The sequence below is a fragment of the Juglans microcarpa x Juglans regia genome, chromosome 3D (assembly GCF_004785595.1).
Source record: "Juglans microcarpa x Juglans regia isolate MS1-56 chromosome 3D, Jm3101_v1.0, whole genome shotgun sequence".
Classification (NCBI taxonomy): Eukaryota; Viridiplantae; Streptophyta; class Magnoliopsida; order Fagales; family Juglandaceae; genus Juglans; species Juglans microcarpa x Juglans regia.
In genome coordinates this window covers 6,959,045-6,979,107 of record NC_054598.1, presented here as the reverse complement: position 1 = coordinate 6,979,107, position 20,063 = coordinate 6,959,045, and the positions used below count along the sequence as shown (strand labels likewise).

General features: G+C 35.9%; 1 protein-coding gene and 1 long non-coding RNA gene across 2 annotated transcripts in view; one reads left to right on the top strand and one right to left on the bottom strand.

The window, feature by feature from the left end:
- LOC121255998 overlaps window positions 1-19,782 on the top strand; it is a 30,178-nt gene extending 10,396 nt beyond the window's left edge. Inside the window, exons 2-3 of the long non-coding RNA XR_005938902.1 lie at window positions 11,489-11,508; window positions 19,765-19,782. This is a non-coding gene — a long non-coding RNA (uncharacterized LOC121255998). The remainder of the gene's footprint in view (window positions 1-11,488; window positions 11,509-19,764) is intronic.
- Window positions 15,766-17,306, bottom strand: LOC121255997 (endochitinase 1-like). Its single transcript, XM_041156583.1, is given in 4 exon segments — window positions 15,766-16,378; window positions 16,491-16,641; window positions 16,857-17,072; window positions 17,075-17,306. Coding segments are annotated over 4 exon segments (951 nt in total). The 5' UTR covers window positions 17,265-17,306; the 3' UTR covers window positions 15,766-15,984.
- Window positions 19,783-20,063: the final 281 nt, after the last annotated feature.

Here is a 20,063-nt window from a genome sequence, read left to right as displayed (position 1 = left end):
GATAAAATATGTAACGACCTATGTTATGATATAAAGATGGTACCTATGTTATGGGCATATTGTATTGCCAGGTCGTGCATACTGGTAGTGCACCCAGTATGTCTTCCTTATATATGGATTCTACAACTCGCAGCCACCGGCGGAATCGGAATCTATTTAGATTCGCTAACCCTAACTCACGGGGGTCAACAGTGGGTAACGGCCTATGATAAGTGAAAGATAAGTTCATGTTCATATTCATGTTAATTATATATGTATTTGTGAGTATGCACGTTTTCCAAGAAACCTTATGTTTATTATGTTTATTGTATGATGTGTTGTTTATTAAGTATTCGACTCATTTTTGTATATTTTTATGTTTTTGAACCACCCAAGTGATGACATTTATGAAGATGAGACTGCAGGATAGGACTTGACCCAAGAGGCAAGGCAGAGGCCTAGACAAATTATGTTGTGATTAGTTTTATGGTTTAAGATTTAAATAAATTATTTTGATAAGCACATGAGACTTTCGTATTTTTTTTTTAAATAAGTGTTTCCGCAGATTTTATTTTGGATTTTCAGTATTTTATTGAAGTTTGCTTTATTTATGGAAATCTTTCGTATCTGGCGCTTTGTTAAAAAGAAAAGCTTTTAAGTTTAAGTTCAGTAGTAGCACACTGGCTCTCCGAAAATTTTAAAATGTCTTTTTGAGAAACGGGGTGTTACATTATCTATTTTTTCTCTATATCATTTACATCTTATATTTTTTAATATTTATTATTCATTTCAAATATTTTCTATAATTATCAATCATATATTTATATCTTTTGATATTTGCAATATCTACCTATATAATTATATCGTATTTCAAATTAATCTAAATTTATAAGCCAAACTAAAATTTAAATTGATTCAAAATATAAAAAAGAGATTATATTATGAGAACATTCTCAAAATATATTACGAGAACATTCATTTTCGATAGAATATTGTCAAGATAATTGTGAAAGAATATTCATTTTAGAGAGCTTGTTGAAGGTTGATGGTTTTCCAACTACCTGTTACGGGTTGAGAAGTATAGAAGATGGACGAGATTGTAGATCGAGGCCAACGTGAGTATGAATTGAAGTTTGAACTGAAGTCTGCATGAATAAGAACTGAAGTCTTCGAATAAGTAAAGTTAAAGATCAAAACGCACCGTTTGGTTTAAGTGGAGTTGTTTTGTATATAACTGTTTGTAGTTGTGTCGTTTAGTTGTAAGTGGAAATAAATAGGACGGTGCCATTTCGTGAATGTCGTTTAAGTCATCAAATGGCTGAACATGAAATAAATCTGTGCAGTTTTCATAACTAATTCATGTAAATTGATTCATTCGTCTATAAAAGGTAGCCGTAAGTTGGGAAGGAGGCCAACTTCGGTATTCAGTGTGAATCAACTCTACTTCTCACTCACACTCTCTGTCTCTTTCTCTCTTTAGTTCTTGGAGAATTCTTCATATTCACCAAGGGGTCCATTACAATTGGTATCAATTGTCAGTGATGGCGGAGGGAACAAGATCATATGCACAGATCCTTGATTCTGTGAATCAATTGCGACAACAACAAGAACGGCAACAGAAGCAGATCGAGGATGCTATTATGGTCCTGGCTCAGAAACAAGAAACAACAAGGTTGGAAAGGGAATCTCAGGATAGGAAGTTTGCTGAATTACTGCAGCATCTTTCAAAGCCTCATAATCCTCAGTTGGAAGGAAATACACAGAATACAAGAAATGGACAAGGTTTTCATCAATCAAGAGATGGTGAATCAAATGATGGTATGGGGGAGGTTTATTGCAGAAACATGGGAGATAGATCTAATATGAGGCCAATTAAGCTAGATTTTCCAAGATTTGGTGGAAAAGATCCTACAGCTTGGATTTATCGAACAAATCAGTATTTTCAGTTTCATCAAGTGCCTCTTGGTCAGATGATTTTTTTGGGTTCATTCCACATGGATGATGATGCCTTGGTGTGGTTTCAGGATGCAAGTGAGTCTGGAATCTTTCATTCTTGGGAGGAATTCATTCAGGCAGTGCAGGTTCGATTTGGTTCATCTGCCTATGATGATCCTATGGAGGCATTGACACGTTTAAAACAGGTTCATTTTGTTACTGCTTATAAGACTAAATTTGAATTGCTTTCCAATTGTATTAAAGGCATTTCTGAAAGGAACAAATTAAACTATTTTTTAAGTGGCTTAAAAGATGAAGTTAGACTGCCTATTAGAAAGTTAAATCCTTCTTCCTTGAATGATGCCTTTGGATTAGCAAAAATCCAAGAGCAATATGTTTGGAGTACAAAGAGGTCATGGAGAAGTAATTCTAATGATTCTCAGCAGTCGAATGCGGGGGCTTTTTTTTTGGGAAGCCCTAAGATACCTACTGTTAAGTTGCCATACTAAAAAATAAATGAGTCTCAGATGCAAGAGAGAAGAATGAAAGGTTTATGTTATTTCTGTGATGAGAAATGGAAACCAGGCCATAAGTGCACTAAACCAAGAGTTTATGTGTTGGATGGAATGGATATGGGTGAAAGTAGTGTTAATGCAACTGAGAAAAATTAATTGTGGAGGAGATACATGAGGAACCTGAAGCTGCAGACCTAGCTTCCATTTCTTTCCAAGCTATGGTTGGGTCTCCAAGTACTAAAACCATGCGAGTGGTTGGGCATATTAATAAAAGGAGGTTGTGATATTAATTGACTCTGGCAGTAGCCACAATTTTGTGGATACTGTACTCATGAACAGTTGTGGGTTGGAGGTACAGCAAGGGCAGGCTATGTAGGTCAGGGTGGCTAATGGTGAGATTTTGAATAATAGTGCTAGAGCTATTGGGGTTGGCATTCAAATACAAGGAATCTGATTTTTTGCTGATTTGTTTTTCATTGGCTCTCAGGGGGTGTGATGTAGTATTGGGAGTTAGTTGACTTTCATCTCTTGGGCCAATACTTTGGGATTTTACAGATCTGAAAATGCAATTTGATTATCATGGAAGGAAAGTTTGCCTTAAAGGGCTCACATCTTCTGCTATTAGTTTAGTAGATGATAAAGAAATTTTCATGATCTCTAAGGTGGGTTCTAAGGGAGTGTGGTTGCAACTTATGCATGTGGAAGTCATGAAGAATCAGAATGATTCTTCTCCCCAAATACAGCAATTGTTAAAGAAGTTTGAAAAGGTTTTTGATGAACCTACTACCTTACCTCCTCATAGGGCTCGAGATCATCAGATTAATCTTAAGAATGAGGTTGTTCCTGTGAGTGTCAGACCATACAAATATCCTTACTTCCAAAAAACAGAAATAGAGAAGATTGTGTCTGAATTGCTCAAGTTTGGTGTGATTAGACCCAATCAATCCCCATTTTCATCTCCTGTATTATTAGTGAGGAAATATGATGGCTCTTGGAGAATGTGCATCGATTATAGGGTGCTTAATGAGGCTACTGTTAAGGATAAGTATCCAATACCAGTTGTTGATAAGTTATTGGATGAACTCTTTGGCTCAACAATTTTTTCTAAATTAGATTTGAGATCTGGTTATCACCAGATTAGAATGAGGGATGCGGATGTACTAAAAACTGCATTTAGGACTCACGAGGGACATTATGAGTTCCTTGTCATGTCTTTTGGCCTTACAAATGCTCCTTCAACATTTCAAGCATTAATGAATGAGGTCTTTAAGCCTTTTCTTAGGCAGTTTGTCATCGTGTTTTTTTATGACATTCTTGTCTATAGTAAGGATATGGCATCCCATCTAATTCATTTGACCACTGTTTTGAAGACACTTAAGGCTAATCAATTGTTTGCAAAGAGATCAAAATGTCACTTTGCTTGTTCAGAAATTGAGTACCTTGGCCATTTAATCTCAAAATATGGTGTTGAGCTGATCCAAGGAAGCTGGATTCAATGGTGTCCTGGCCAATTTCAAAAACTCTTAAAGCATTGAGGGGTTTCTTGGGATTAACAGGATATTACAGGAAGTTTATTCGGGGATATGGCCAAATAACAATACTTTTAACTCTTTTGTTGAAAAAAAGATGCCTTTAAATGGTCTGAGGCAGCAAATGATGCCTTTGAGGAATTGAAGAAGGCAATCACGAGTCCTCCTGTTTTATGCTTACCTGACTTTAATAAGCAATTTGCGGTGGAGTGTGATGCATGTGGAGTGGGAGTAGGAGCTGTCTTGATGCAAGATCAAAAGCCATTGGCTTTTCTGAGTCAAGCTCTCAAGGGTAAGAATTTGAGGCTTTCCACCTATGAGAAAGAGCTGTTGGTACTTGTTATGGCTGTAAAAAAATGGAGACCTTATCTGTTGGGGGCAGCTTTTGTTGTTAGAACTGATCACCATAGTTTAAAGTACCTCTTAGAATAGAAAGTGGATACAAATGCTCAACAAAGGTAGATTTTTAAGCTGTTAGGTTATGAATTCACAATTGAGTACAAGAAGGGAGTTGAAAACAAAGCAATAGATGCTTTGTCAAGGAAGGAAGGTTTAAATGACACTACATTAATGACTGCTATTTCATTTCCTACTCCATTCTGGTTGGAGGAATTGAAGCAAGCTTATGCTTCAGATCAGAAGGTACAGGAACAGTTGGCAGTGTTACAATGAGGTTCTCCTTGTGAGATCCTTATTTTTATGGGTTTTAAATTATTTACTTAATTATATTATTGTGTTATTTTATTTTATCTTTTTTAAGTGTATTATTTTATTGTTAATTATTTTAGTATGTTGGGATTTTAATTTCTTTATTAATTATTTTATATGTGATAGTAATTTTTGTGTAATTTTATCGTAGTGATTATTTATTGTGGGCTGTGTGTGTATGTGTGTTTTTCATTGTGGGCCATGGGTGTGTGAGTTTGGTGAGCCTAGACTAACCCAGCCGTGTGAAGGAGGGCCCAACCCGTGCACAAGCTGAGCCCAGCCCGTGTTGTGAACCCAGTCCTCCCCTTTTAATCCGAACGGCGCCGTTTTTGGTCAGGAAGCTAGGGCTCCATCGTTTCCTTCATGCGCCGCACGACTTCTTCCTTCTTCTTCTTATTTCTTCTTCTTCCTGCAACTTACTCTTCCACGCAGCTGCTGCCAACGCCAATCTAGACTTCGTTCCGCAAATCAGCCGCAAGCCGCCACCTCCACCTTGCCTTTCCCTCTCCGTGTCTTTCGGTAGTGACTCCGAAGCTTGCTGTCGAGCTGCCGTTCCCCACGCCACCACCTCATTCTTCCGTAAGCATCTCGGTGGCGTTGGGCATGGGCTCCGAATGTGCTGTCTTTGCTGCCGCACCACACGTCCGCGCAAAGACATCTCACTCCTCCACGGCTTGATGCCGTTTTCTCTTCTTCTACCCGTGTGACACACGGGCACCTGTCACCGCCGTGCTTGGCCTATAAATAGGCCACGGCTTCTACAAATAATTTTTGGGAGTTCCTCAATCTTGTCCCTCTTAATTGGAGTTTTGATCTGTGAATTTTTGGGGTGAACCCGAGTGGTTGTGTGGTTTTACCGAGAGCTTCAATTCTGAAATTTGTGAGTTTTGGGTGATTGAATCCGAGAGCTTAGATTTTGTTGTGCTTGGTTTTGTCTTAATTGGAAAAAATTGATTGATCGGTTGGGTTGTTGTTGCCGTGTGATAAAACCCAATTTTTGGGCACTGTTCCGTTGAGCTGCCGCCTTGAGCAACGCCCTTCGAGTGATCTTTCAGAATTACCCATCTTCGTGTGTATGTAATTTTTCATCGTAAATCAAGTGATTTAAATTAACATTATAACTGTTGTTCATTTGTAAATTATTGATCTGTCGGTTTTGTTAGAATTGGGCCTTGAGCTGTTGAAGTGTTGGGTTTGTTAAATTGGAGTTGTTGGATTTGGGCCTTGGGCCGGATTGCAGGACGGGATTACGTGTGTATTATGAAACTGTATAACTGTAAATGGAGGATTATTTTATTGTAAATGAGATATTTAATATTTATTCCATTAAACTGTTGCAATGCATATTTATCGTTTATAATAAATTGTGCTGTGATGTCACGTTGTCTGTTGGAATTGAGACTACTGTTATTAATGGCGTGGGTGCGTGTGTATCACGACTCCAAGCCGAGATGGGGCATTATCTCGGTGGAGCTCCTCTGGTCACTCGGGAGCGTAATAGACTGACATGACGTCCTCTGAGTTGTCGCAGGGCAACGACGGGAACGGACGAGACGGTAACGCTCTCGTACCGATTCCGTGACCTTTTGGCTGGCGAGGTTAGAGGATGCTTGGCCATGTACGCGCTGGGCGCGGAACTGGGCATCGCTTGTTAAGAAGTCTCTTGTACGGACGTTACCCGTGATGTGACGAAGAGAGCCAAGGTGTGTGGACGGTCCATAGGGGAGACCGTGGTGCATGCGTAATTTCATAATAAATATAATTGGGACCAAAAATGGGATTTTGGTGTAAGTATAAAAATGGTATTTTTGGAAAAAATAAATGTGGGTTGTTATTTTGTCCGTATGGGAACACGTGTTTATATAAATGTGTTTTAAATCTCTTGGATGTTGTTTGGTTAATTACTTGCTGAGATGTCATAATCTCATAGTGGTGTTTACCCTACGGTTCCGTTTTATGGTGCCGTAGAGTTTGACGCAGAGCCCGAGTATGAACCTGAAGGACCAACTCCGCCAGAGGCTTAAGTCGCTGATATGTTGTTCAGCGTTTTGGGACTTGTTTCCCTTATGTTATTTGTTTTCTTTAAATCATCTATCAGAGGACTGTAAAATTCTTGTAAAGTTATTTTACTGCTTTTGTACAATTCTGGTACTTAATAAAGAAAGACCCTTTTATTTTCTCCGCTACGAATATTATACTGTACATTTATTGTATGTTGTACACACTTTGAGCACTGGTCGTTGGGGTGCGTGATCCGTGTGGTTATCATCCCGGTGTCACGAACTCCACAAAAATAACACGTGGGGGTCGAGGGCGCCACACTCCTCCTTCCTTTTCTGAAGCATGGGTTGTTATTTAGAAAAAACAGAATTTATATCCCTGATAATCCTGAGTTGAAACTAAAAATTTTGCATTTTATACATGCTAGCCCATCTGCTGGACTTTCTGGTTTCCATAAGTCCCTACATAGAGCTAGGCAAGATTTTTATTGGCCTGACCTTAAACGTGAAGTGAAACAGTATATAAAGGAGCGTGATTTGTGTCAAAGGAACAAGGTGGAGCTTGTATACCCTGCCGGTCTTTTACAGCATCTTCCTGTACCTGCAAATACATGGACAAACTTGTCCATAGATTTCATTGAAGGCTTGCAAATCTCAAGAGGGTTTTCTGTCATCATAGTTGTTGTTGACAGATTATCTAAATATGCACACTTTATGGCCTCGAAGCACCCATTCATAGCATCTAAAGTGACAGCATTATTTTTTGACAATGTGTTTGAGTTGTATGGCATGCCTCAGAATATTGTTCTGATAGAGAAACAACTTTTACTAGTTCCTTTTGGAAGGAACTCTTTAAGCTACAAGGAGTGACACTTTCCTTCTCATCTACCTACCATCCTCAAAGTGATGGTCAAACTGAGGCAGTCAATAAGTGCATTGAGCATTTTTTGAGAAGTTGTTCTGGGGATAGGCCTAGGTTATGGTTTGATTGGTTGACCCTGTCTGAATGGTGGTATAATTCCACTCCTCAAACTTCAACAAAGTTGACTCCTTTTGAGGTGATGTATGGTAGACCTCCAACAAAATTACAATCTTATATACCTGGTTTGACTGCTAATCAAGCAGTTGATGAGGTTTTAAAGACTCGAGATCAAATTCTTTCTACCTTTAAGAGTAACTTGGCTACTGCTCAAGAGAGGATGAAGTTTCAAGCTGACAAGAAAAGAACTAAAAGGGAGTTTGCTGTAGGGGATTGGGTTTATTTGAGATTGCAACCTTATAGGCAACAGTCTTTGGTAGCTAGAAGAAATTTCAAGATTTCTCCTCATCTCTTTGGACCTTTTCAGATTTTTTAAAGAGTGGGACATGTTGCTTATAAGCTGGAATTACCACCAACCAGCTCTATTCACCCAATTTTTCATATTTCTTGTCTTAAGAAAAAGTTGGGTCAACATCACTCTCCACTATCTTCCTTGCCTCCAATGGATTTGCAAGGTGAATTAACTCCTGAGCCTCAGGCTATTCTGCAATGTAGAATGAGGCAAGTTCATAACAGAGTAGTAATTGATGTGTTAGTTCAATGGAAGGGGGCTAGTGTTGATGATGCAACCTGGGAGCCATATTGGTTAACGCGTGATAAATTTCCTCACCTTGTGGGCAAGATGCTTTAATGGGGGAGGGTATGTTACGAGTTGAGAATTATGGAAGATGAACGAGATTGCAGATCGAGGCCAACATGAGTAAGAATTGAAGTTTGAACTGAAGTCTGCACGAATAAGAACTGAAGTCTTCGAATAAGTAAAGTAGAAAGATCAAAACACACAGTTTGGTTTAAGTGGAGCTATTTTGTATATAACTGTTTGTAGTTGTGTCGTTTAATTGTAAGTGGAAATAAATAGAATGGTGTCATTTTGTGACTGTCGTTTAAGTTATCAAATGGCTGAACATGAAATAAATATGTGTAGTTTTCATAACTAATTCATGTAAATTGATTCATTCGTCTATAAAAGGTAGTCGTAAGTTGGGAAGGAGGCCAACTTCGGTATTCAATGTGAATCAAATTTATCTCTCTCTCTCTCTCTCTCTCTCTCTCTCTCTCTCTCTCTCTACTTCTCATTATCTCTCTCTATCTCTTTCTCTCTTTAGTTCTTGGAGAATTCTTCATATTCGTCAAGGGGTCCATTACACTACAATAGGCTCCTTCTCGATCGGTTGATGCACCATAGTAGCAACACACATAGCAACTACACCCTGCACCTGCAAGTTTAATCATAATGAAGAAAACTGTCCACTTGCAAAGTTGGCCAAATAAAATAAAGATTGATCAATAACTAAAACAAATATGTGCTTCTGAAGTATTTAGAATTGTTCATGTTATTAATCTCATATTTTGCTTGCCCAATTTTAATACATATCTTGTCTTTCTGTTATTTTTAGTTTCCATGTAATGCAGTCGAGATGTTATTGATTCCTTCTCTTTTAAGTGGATTTTCATAAAAAAACGAAAGAGTTTTTGAATCTGGATATATCCTTTCAAAAGTGATGAAGAAATTGTTTCAAAAGTGAGCATAACTTTCACCTTGGGAGGCCGACGCAGAAATTGTTTCGCCGGAGATGACGCCGGGAATGGTGGTCGGCAATGTCAGTGAGGGAGGGCAGCTAGGTGCGAGATGGTGGAGGAAAGGCTAAGGTTCGGGTTCACTGAAGGAGATCATGTTTGACAAGAGAGCAGAAGTTGTGGGTTTTTTTTTTTTTTTCTCTTTGACAAAGTGGCGCACTCCGCATTATGCGGTAACTGCATGTAACGCCCCGTTCCCGAAGGTCCGGAGAGTTAGCTCTTAATACCTAATATCAACTTAAATAACACAATTATAAAATCTAGAAAATTCCATAAAATACTAATCCATTTAATCAATCCAAATATCTAAGTTCCTCTATGGGGACAATAAAGAAATTCTCAATAACATAAATTAGAAATTCTCCAAAAATTCGAAAATATCCTTAACTCATCAAATCAAAATATCTGAAAAAATAAATTAGTTTACTAACTACGATTCTCAAATAAGCACTTATACCCTCAGGCACTTATTCCACTACGATCATCATACCTTGCTAAAATTTCCTACTCTTGTTCTCCAGCTGAACCATCAAAATTATCTGAAAAATATATGGAGATAAGGGGTGAGTTATCAACAACTCAGTAAGCAGAAGACATATATTAGTATGTAAACATGAGCATTTACAGAGTTCAAAATACAGAACATAATCTTTTCTTTCAGAATGCAGAATCAGAATAATGTTTTCAAAATGCAACGTCAGAACAATGTTATCAAAAATATCGGAGTGAAAGTTCAAAAATATTCATAATCAAAATCTCTTTGGCATAGTATAAACTGAAACATTACATCTTATCTTATCATATCATAACAAATACCGTGTTTAACCCCTGTGATAGGGTTGTGCAAACCCCGATAGCTAACCAAGTAGAAACAGAATGTGAATATTCCCGTTATTCATTCTCGGAGCCCCAAGTGTGTATATAAGAAAGACCACGCAGAAAATCACTTTGTTTCCAATGTGGGTGCACCAGAAACAGAAAAGTTGGTATCAACCCAAACAGAGGCCATAGTTTTACACCCGTGGTAAGGTCAAAACGGAAACAGAAACATAAACAGAATGTTATGCCAAAGGTTTTCAAAAACCGCATCAAATCATATCAGAGTACAAAAAATCTTCAGAACAGAACAAAATCATATCACAAAACATAATTTATGCATAAAATTTCATATTCACTCTCTTTTTCAAAGTTCAGAAACAGAATGTCAAAAATAAGCTCATGTCTACACCAGTCATGACAGAAAATACTTTCTTCTTAGACAAAATCTCATGAGTAATGCAGAATAAATAACTGAGGTAGTTCAAATTTCTTTTCATAACCAAATATGTATATTTTCCAAAAATTCAACCTCAGCTCATTTTATTTTAATGCAAAGTCTAGCATAGGAACCCCGCTTACCTGGACTTCTTGGCCCATTTTAGAATTTTCCTCAAAAATGGCAAACAATTAATTATCGTCAACTATAAAATAATCAAGTAATTCTCGTAAATTTCTATTCAACCACGTATTTCGATATTTAAACCTAAAATACTAAAAGAACCTATTTTAAATCCACAAAACCTAAAATTCTTATAATTCATAAAATATCATCATTTTCTAAAACCATCAATATCCACTTAATTCCTCTCACCATTATACTCTAAGTCCTTTCTAAATTACATAATAATATTATACTAAATACAACTATGCCATAAAATACATCTCTAGTTTAAAAAAATTCTCTTAACATAATTATAACAAAACTTATTAAAAGTTCGTAGGTCAAAATTTCATTTAATAAAAATAGACTAATTAGTTTCTCTTTAAAGATCTCAAAATAAAATTTTGCACTTACTATGTACTTCTTAAAATTTATATATTATCACTAATAATATCTCAAATCTTTCTCTATTTCTTTTATGAAATCTTGTACTTTAAAACAAAACCTACTAATATATATAGACCAAAACATGATAAACCTATAATTAGTCTAATGATAAGGGTATTTTAGGGATTAAACAAAACACATAAGGACCTTCTTGGAAATGACAGAGGTTCATATACATCACAGTATAAATTTGTATGGAACCATACTCACCGAGCGATAGAGGGCACGAAGGCGGCAAGCTGGGCGGTTGTTTACAGTGATGGGGTCGGCGGCAAAACATTGGTTAGAGAAAGAGACCAACTAATGAGAGAGAGAGAGGAACATTACGTAGAAAATAGAGAGAGAGACGGAGAGGAGAGTGGGTGAGTTCGGCATAGGCTTATCGAGAGGAGAGCAACGGACCTAGATAGAGTGCAGCGCCCGGCAAAGCTCCCTGTGAGTTAGCGATGTCGAGGAGGAGGTTGGCGGCGTAGGGTGGCAGGTTGGTTGCACACGATGGGGGAAAGCTAGTCCTCTGTTACGGAGGTCAAAAGCAAAGTATGTCATGGGTGTTCTTCCTTCAACGGTTGGGCGACAGTAGCTGGCTTTCTGTGGTGGTGAGGACGGCCTGGAGGGTGGTGTGCTATTTGCAAGGAGGAGTTGCTGACTATGACCTCGTGTGGCAGGGCAGCGGCGCCACGGAAAATAAAACCATGTTGCATTACGGCTTGGCCAGTGGTTGGGGGTGTTGCACGGCTTAGGGTGTGTTTACGTGACCAAGGCGGAGGAGTTTTCTATGGTGGGCTATCTTTCAGTGTTGGTGGTTTTCAGTAGAGCTTTATGGGTGCAAAGTTGACGAGCGCTAATCCGAGAAAGTGGAGAAGCAGTGGACGAGAGGGAGTTATGCGTGGGTTGTTACGGCTACTACTTTTTCAAGAAATGAGTACAAGTATATAAAGAGTTGATTGGCAAAAACCCTAGAGAAAAATAGGCAAGAGACGTGCAAGATCATGCATGCTGTGGACGTGAGGAAAACTCTAGGGGTGAAAAATAGTAAGAAAATAAAACGTGCGGAGAAGTTAACGTGTGAAAAAAAAAATAGGTGATTGAAACAAAACAAAAATAAAAACCCTAAAGCTGAGGAGAATAGAGGCGTACGTGCATGGGAGTGCAATCGTGCAAGGCGGTGAAAAAAAAAAGAAAATAAATAAATAAAAAATTGAGCTTGACTGGGTCCGGGTGTTGCATAGCGAGCAGGCACACTGAAGTGGCAGAGTAGAATTATTCTAAGCATATTCCTAAGCTAATGAACCATTAATATAATATTGGGTTTTGCCCCTTCTTCAAATTTATTTTAGTTATAATTTATTTAAGATTCAAATTATTATTATAAATACCACGTAGAGTTGTTCTGTGACAACGGGAATAGATCACACGTGACATGATTAAAAAATAAATTTAAGTGTAAGAGGATATATATGAATTTGTAAGATTTTAGAAAATACTTATTACTGTTGAGTTTATTTCACTTGAAATGATTTTTGAGAGATTTGATTTTGGAGTATTATTGTATTTAAGTTTTTATTATTATGAATTACAGATTAAAAAGGTTCACTTCCAACTACGGGACATGACATGTTCAATTAATGCATGTATGCCCTTCATTAGAAGCCCCTTTTTACGTACCTCAATCATGATATTATGTGAGAGTTATGTATAAAATTATTTAGGAAAAGTCATAATTTTATGTGAGGGTTATAAATAAAATTATTTATGAAAAGTCATGATTTTATATAAGAGTTATGCATAAAATTATTTTATGTGAGTTATTTCATAAAACTATTTATGAAATGCATGATTTTATGTGAGAGTTATGCATAAAATTATTTATGAAAAGTCATGATTTTATGTGAGAGTTATGCATAAAATTATCTATGAAAAGTCATCAATTTATTTGAGAAAACATGTATAACGATATTTATGAAAGAATGCGATTTCATTTCAAATCTATGATACGATTTGACAAGTATGTATGTGATTTCTTTTGAAATCTATGAAATGACAAGTATGCAAGTATGATTATGATAAAATATGTAACAACATATGTTATGATATGAAGACGGTACCTATGTTATGGGCATATTGCATTGCCAAGTCATGCATGCTGGTAGTGCACTCAGTATGTCTTCCTTATGTATGGATTCCACAACCCGCGGCTATGGACGGAATCAGAATCTATTTAGATTCGCTAACCCTAACTCACGGGGGTCAACAGTGGGTAACGGCCTATATAAGTGAAAGATAAGTTCATGTTCATGTTCATGTTAATTACACATGTATTTGTGAGTATGCACGTTTTCCAAGAAGCCTTATGTTTATTATGTTTACTGTATGATGTGTTGCTTATTAAGTATTCGACTCATTTTTGTATATTTTTATGTTTTTGAACCGCCCAGATGATAACATTTATGAAGATGAGACTGCAGGACAGGACTTAACCCCGGGAGGCGAGGTAGAGGCCTAGACAAATTATGCTGTGATTAGTTTATGGTTTAAGGTTTAAATAAATTATTTTGATAAGCACATAAGACTTTCGTATTTTTTCTGAAATAAGTGCTTCTGCAGACTTTATTTTAAATTTTCAGTATTTTATTGAAGTTTGCTTTATTTATGGAAATCTTTCACGTCTGGCGCTTTGTTAAAAAGAAAAACTTTTAAGTTTAAGTTCAGTAGTAGCACATAGGCTCCCCGAAAATTCTAAATTGTCTTTTTGGAAAGCGGGGTGTTACATTATCTATTTTTTCTCTATATCATTTACATATTAAATTTTTTTTAATATTTTTTATTCATTTCAAATATTTTCTATAACTATCAAAGATATTTTTATATCTTTTGATATTTGCAATATCTACCTATATAATTATGTCATATTTCAAATTAATCCAAATTTATAAGCCAAACTAAAATTTAAATTGATTTAAAATATAAAAAAGAGATTATATTATGAGAATATTCTCAAAATATATTACAAGAATATTCATTTTTGATAGAATATTATCAAGATAATTGTGAAAGAATATTCATTTTAAAGAGCTTGTTGAAGGTTGATGGTTTTCGAACTACAATAGGCTCCTTCTCGATCGGTTGATGCACCATAGTAGCAACACACATAGCAACTACACCCTGCACCTACAAGTTTAATCATAATGAAGAAAACTGTCCACTTGCAAAGTTGGCCAAATAAAATAAAGATTGATCAATAACTAAAACAAATATGTGCTTCTGAAGTATTTAGAATTGTTCATGTTATTAATCTCATATTTTGCTTGCCCAATTTTAATACATATCTTGTCTTTCTGTTATTTTTAGTTTCCACGTAATGCAATCGTGATGTTATTGATTCCTTCTCTTTTAAGTGGATTTTCATAAAAAATGAAAGAGTTTTTGAATCTGGATATATCCTTTCAAAAGTGATGAAGAAATTGTTTCAAAAGTGAGCATAACTTTCACCTTGGGAGGCCGACGCAGAAATTGTTTCGCTAGTGATGACGCCGGGAATGGTGGTCGGCAACGTCAGGGAGGGAGGGCAGCTGGGTGCGAGATGGTGGAGGAAAGGCTATGGTTCGGGTTCACTAAAGGAGATCGTGTTTGACAAGAAAGCGGAAGTTGACAACGTGGCGCACTCCGCATCATGCGGTAACTGCGAACGGGCACACTGAAGCGGTAGAGTATAATTATTCTAAACATATTCCAAAACTAATGACCCACTAAAATTATATTGGGTGTTACCCCCTTCTTCAAATTTCTTTTAGTTATAATTTATTTAATATTCAAATTATTGTTATAAATACAACGTAGATTTGTTCTGTCACAACTGGAATAGATGACACGTGACATGATTAAAAAATAAATTTAAGTGTAATAGGATATATATGGATTTGTAAGATTTTAGAAAATATTTATTAGTGTTGAGTTTATTTCACTTGAAATGATTTTTGAGAGATTTGATTTTGGAGTATTATTGTATATAAGTTTTTATTATTATGAATTTCAGATTAAAAAGGTTCACTTCCAACTACGGGACGTGACATGTTCAATTAATTCACATTCACATCTTGTCAAGGAGTTTCATTTTTTTTTTTTTTAATTTTCCATATAACGTTAATATATTGCATTGAAATATACATATTTTTCGAGATTCTTATATATTCATTGATTATAAATGAAATTGATCGTTTTGGGAGGGTAAATCACAATTGGCTGGTAACTTATAATAGGCTTTTAAATAATAAAAATTATATTTACAGTCTTGAGTAAGAAATTATTTGTGCAATCCTATGGATGAATAAGAGTAAAATAAAAAAAAAATCATTTTAAAAAAGATATTATTATAATTTTAAATTTTTTTTAAATATAATTATATGGGCTCCTATGAGCAGTCTCATTTAGGGATTATATATAGACTAACTCTTTAAATAAAAAAATTAGTCTATAATTTGGAGACTGTTCATGCAAATCTATATAGTTATATTTAAAAAAATTTAAAATTATAATAATATATTTTTTAAAATGATATTTTTTTTCTTTTTATTCCATTCATTAATAAGACTATACACACAGTTCCTCACTCAAGAGGGCAAATAAAATTTCTCTTGAATAAAATAATTGCACTAACCCTTTTTTTCAGTAATTATTTGTATTTTCTTATTTCACAAGAGAAAATTAAATGAGAAACTTACATATATGATACACCGACTTAATAATACGAAAAACGAAAGGATCAACTTCCCCATTGACCAAATGATCAATTATTCTGAAGCACAAAACCCCAAAGTTATCTAGATCGTGCATGCATCTACATGGTGTCCACCAATAGTCCATTCCCAAAGGACCTCTGGTTGTAGCAGTCAAGGTTGTTACCATATCCAACCCCAAGTATGTCACAATACCTCTTATAGAACCCAATGCGATCCTCCACCTTAGAATTCCACCCTTTACCACACTCCAGTCCACCATTGATAATGTTTGTGACTACACCATATCCCGGAACCCGACCGGCCGAGCTGTCAGCACCGGATGGATTCCATCTCCCGGTCATAACATCGTGGCACGACGGCTTTGGTGACTGTGGAGTCATCCAGAACCAGAGTGCTGTTTTGAATGAGATTTTTGGGTTAGTGGCCACAAGGTCAGGGTTGTTCAACAGATCCACTCCTATGGCTTTTCCACACCTCCCGTAGTTGTAGTTCCTGAATAATGACAATTTTGTATACATAAAAAAAAAAAAAAAAAAAGTATAATTGAAAGACAAAAAGTCATATAGATAATGTAATCGCAAAGGTGATATTGATGTATACTGACCATGTAACTTGGATAGGACCTCGGCCATAATATTGCCTGCCAGGAGCACAAGGATAATTTGGATCCGACGCACGGTAGGATCCAGGGTTTTGTTCCCTAAGATAGCAATATCCCCAAGAGTATGGGCCATCTGGTGCGCTTGCCCATCCTCCTGCATATGCATATCACAACACAAGTTAATTCACTGACCAATACAGGAATCTACATAGATACTATACTACAAAGATTCTTATCAGGGAATCGGGACATAATTAATAATGTTTTAGTGATCGACATCAAGGTTTCATGTCATCTCTGGATCGAACACTTTGTTAAATTCTGCTAACAATATGATGAAACTTCATAGCCTGGTCTGAACTAAATAGCTTGTAGTTTCATGGGAAGTTTGGCCTAAGAAAGCAGCAATCTCTCTTTTACGGGTGGCAGTGTCCCCAGTGGCAGCAAAGGCAGGAAAGGACTTTGCAGCACTTATGAATGCATCGTAGGTGTAGAAGCCCTTGGCCGGACAGCCGCCATCGTTGCGATGCTTCAACAACTGATCAAAGTTATTCCTTGAGATGAGACTGCCTATGTCCCTCCACCACCACCACCACTGCATTGGCTTTGGCAACCGTTGGTGCAGTAGTCAGGTGCGGTGCCGCACCAGCCAAACTGGCTGCAGCACTGCCCACCTGGGCATAGAGCCCCTCCTGCCTGCCCTCCACACTGCTCAGCTAAGCCTCTTTGAAATGAAGACAGCCATAAACAAAGAATTACCAGGGCCCAAAACCTCATTTTCAGGTTTGTTTATGTTTTGGTTGATGTTTGGGGAGGGTGAATATTATGATGAATTTTGAAGAGTAATAGGGGAGAGTTGTATTGCTGCCGAGAATGGGAAAATATTCACACACTTTCAATTGATTGTATGAAGAAATTTATACAATATTAGAGAGTGTATTCTAAGTAAGTTCTCTAAAATTATGACTAACGGATACAAGAAAATTCCAGACTCTTACAGCATTGACAGCCTTGATTTTTGGCTATTTATTTACTTGCTGATCGTGCTAATTTTCATTTATTTGATTGGAGGAATCTTCCTTTATATATTATATATATAGGGTACTGAGGGTGAGTATTACTCCTGGTTCACTTTAATTCTTTTGGACTCTATTCAATAACGATGGTTGATTTCAGCTTCTCATCCTTATCCAGTAATCCAGAAGTACTCAATAAAGGTTAAAAGAAAGGCACATGGGCGGCTTCGACGATCTCCATGTCGTGTACTGTACATGATTGCTTATTAAACATTGTTTGCCATACATTCATACGCGACTCCAGATTGTACTTCGAGTTCTTTTCAAGTCATCTTGCCTTTTAACAGCTTACAGCAGATTATGCGATGTATGATTCTGCAAGCATATGCATTCAATAGCCAGAAGATTTACTAAGAGACATGGAAAAAGTTATTCAGATAGAGACGGCCTCTGGCTTTGACTAGAAAATTAGGTTTTGGTGGCCTGCACTTGGATAACCCTACACACACCTTATTATTGTACCAACCCTATATACTTTACAAGTGTTCAAAATAGAAGACCATAACCCATCCAGTCAGTCCATCCATATGATTTTGACGGCTTAATTGGTCTTCCTTTCCGTTATATTTTACTCCTATTTTTTAAAATACCCTCCTTAAATTTTAATCCATACAAGTATTAATAAAATTAAATTGAAAATAAAAAAATCTTAACAATAGCCACCGATGACCACCACAACAGTCATCGTGGAGCTAGCATTCTCAATTATTCTTTTATCTTATTTTTTAAAATATATTATTAAAAATTATTTTTCTATTTTATATATCAATTTTTACAATATATCATATATCAATTTATCTATTTTTTTTCTATATAGTATACATATTATATTTTTTTAATATTTTTTATTTATTATAAATATTTTCTATAATTATCAATAATATACTTATATCTTTTGATAATCGTAATATCTACTTATATAATTATGTCATATTTCAAATTAATCCAAAATTATAAGCCAAACTAAAATTTAAATTGATTCAAAATATAAAAAAAAAAAAGATTATATTATGAGAATATTCTCTAAATATATTACAAGAATATTCATTTTGGTTAATTTTGAAAATATATTCTCAAGATAATTGTGAAAGAATATTCATTTTACAGAGCTTGCTGAAGGTTGATGGTTTTCCAACTACAATAAGCTCCTTCTCGGTTGATGCACACATAGTAGCAACACACATAGCAACTACACCCTGCACCTTGCAAGTTTAATCATAAATGAAGAAAACGGTCCACTTGCAAAGTTGGCCAAATAAAATAAAGATTGAAAGTGAAAAAAAATAAATAAATACCAGGCCATTCTTGCAAATCAGTCATATGTTCAATTTGTAAACAAAATAACAAACTAAATTACCGGGCCACCAAGACCTTTATACCCGACAAGCTAGCTCTTCCAATATAACGTTACCTCCCCACCCACCGCGTAAACCTGCAAAAGGACCTAACGGTGCCACATGCAGTCCCTTCCAATATTTTGCAACAATAAAGCATGAAATGACAAATACTAGTTCCTTTAGACCACCACAACCCAGTTTTACCAGACCATGGTAATAGGATATGTTTCTTTGGATGGGGAGTATGTCATTCTAAATAGTTTAGGCCACGTTTGGTTACTCAAAAATATTTTTCATCTCATCTGTACAGTACAGTAGTTTTTTCTATCCAAACACACAATATTTCATCTCTAAATTTTAAAAGCATCCACTTAAATAAACAGTAAATACTGACAGTAAACAATATATAAACAGTACAAAACTGATATAAACAGTAAAAATTGACAATAAACAGTGTGTAGACAATGTACTTTTCAGTTCTCTAATCAATTGTGACTCACACATTTTTAAAATCTCAAAAATTAAAAACCATTTCATCTTATCTTGTTATCTAAATACATATTTTTTTTATAAATTATTTGATGTTATCTTTATTCAAAAATTTTATTTTTATTTAAAATATATCATTTCATTTCATCTTATCTCATCTAACTGTAACCGGCCATGTAGGCTACTGATTCTGCTCTATTTTAATGTACATAAATGGGTATTTGAAAAGGAAAATAAACAAGTGAAAAGAAGCAGCAAATAACCTTTTTTCCTTTAGAAAAACTACTGACCTTCAAGAACATAGCAGCTGCATAGGATGAGCTGAATATCTCATCCTAAAGCCAAAAAATAAAAAAATAAAAATCCCACGAAAAGGAGAGAGAGAGAGAGAGAATCAGCTTTAAAAGAAAGAATCAATTTCTAAAAATGCAAATGAAATTAGAATCGGATTTAAAGAAATAACTTTAGTGACTGAAATTTCCCAAAAATTGTATTTGTTAGCGTAATACTTTCTCGACTTTGTGGAATTATTGGTCACCCACTTGAAAAAGGAGGAGCGACGAGGAGAATTTTTTCAGAAACTTTATCTCAGGCAGACGACGGGATGCTTGAACTGGAAATGTAGAGATTTGAAACAGTAAACCGTGGTTGATGGATGACGAGCAGAACCCAAC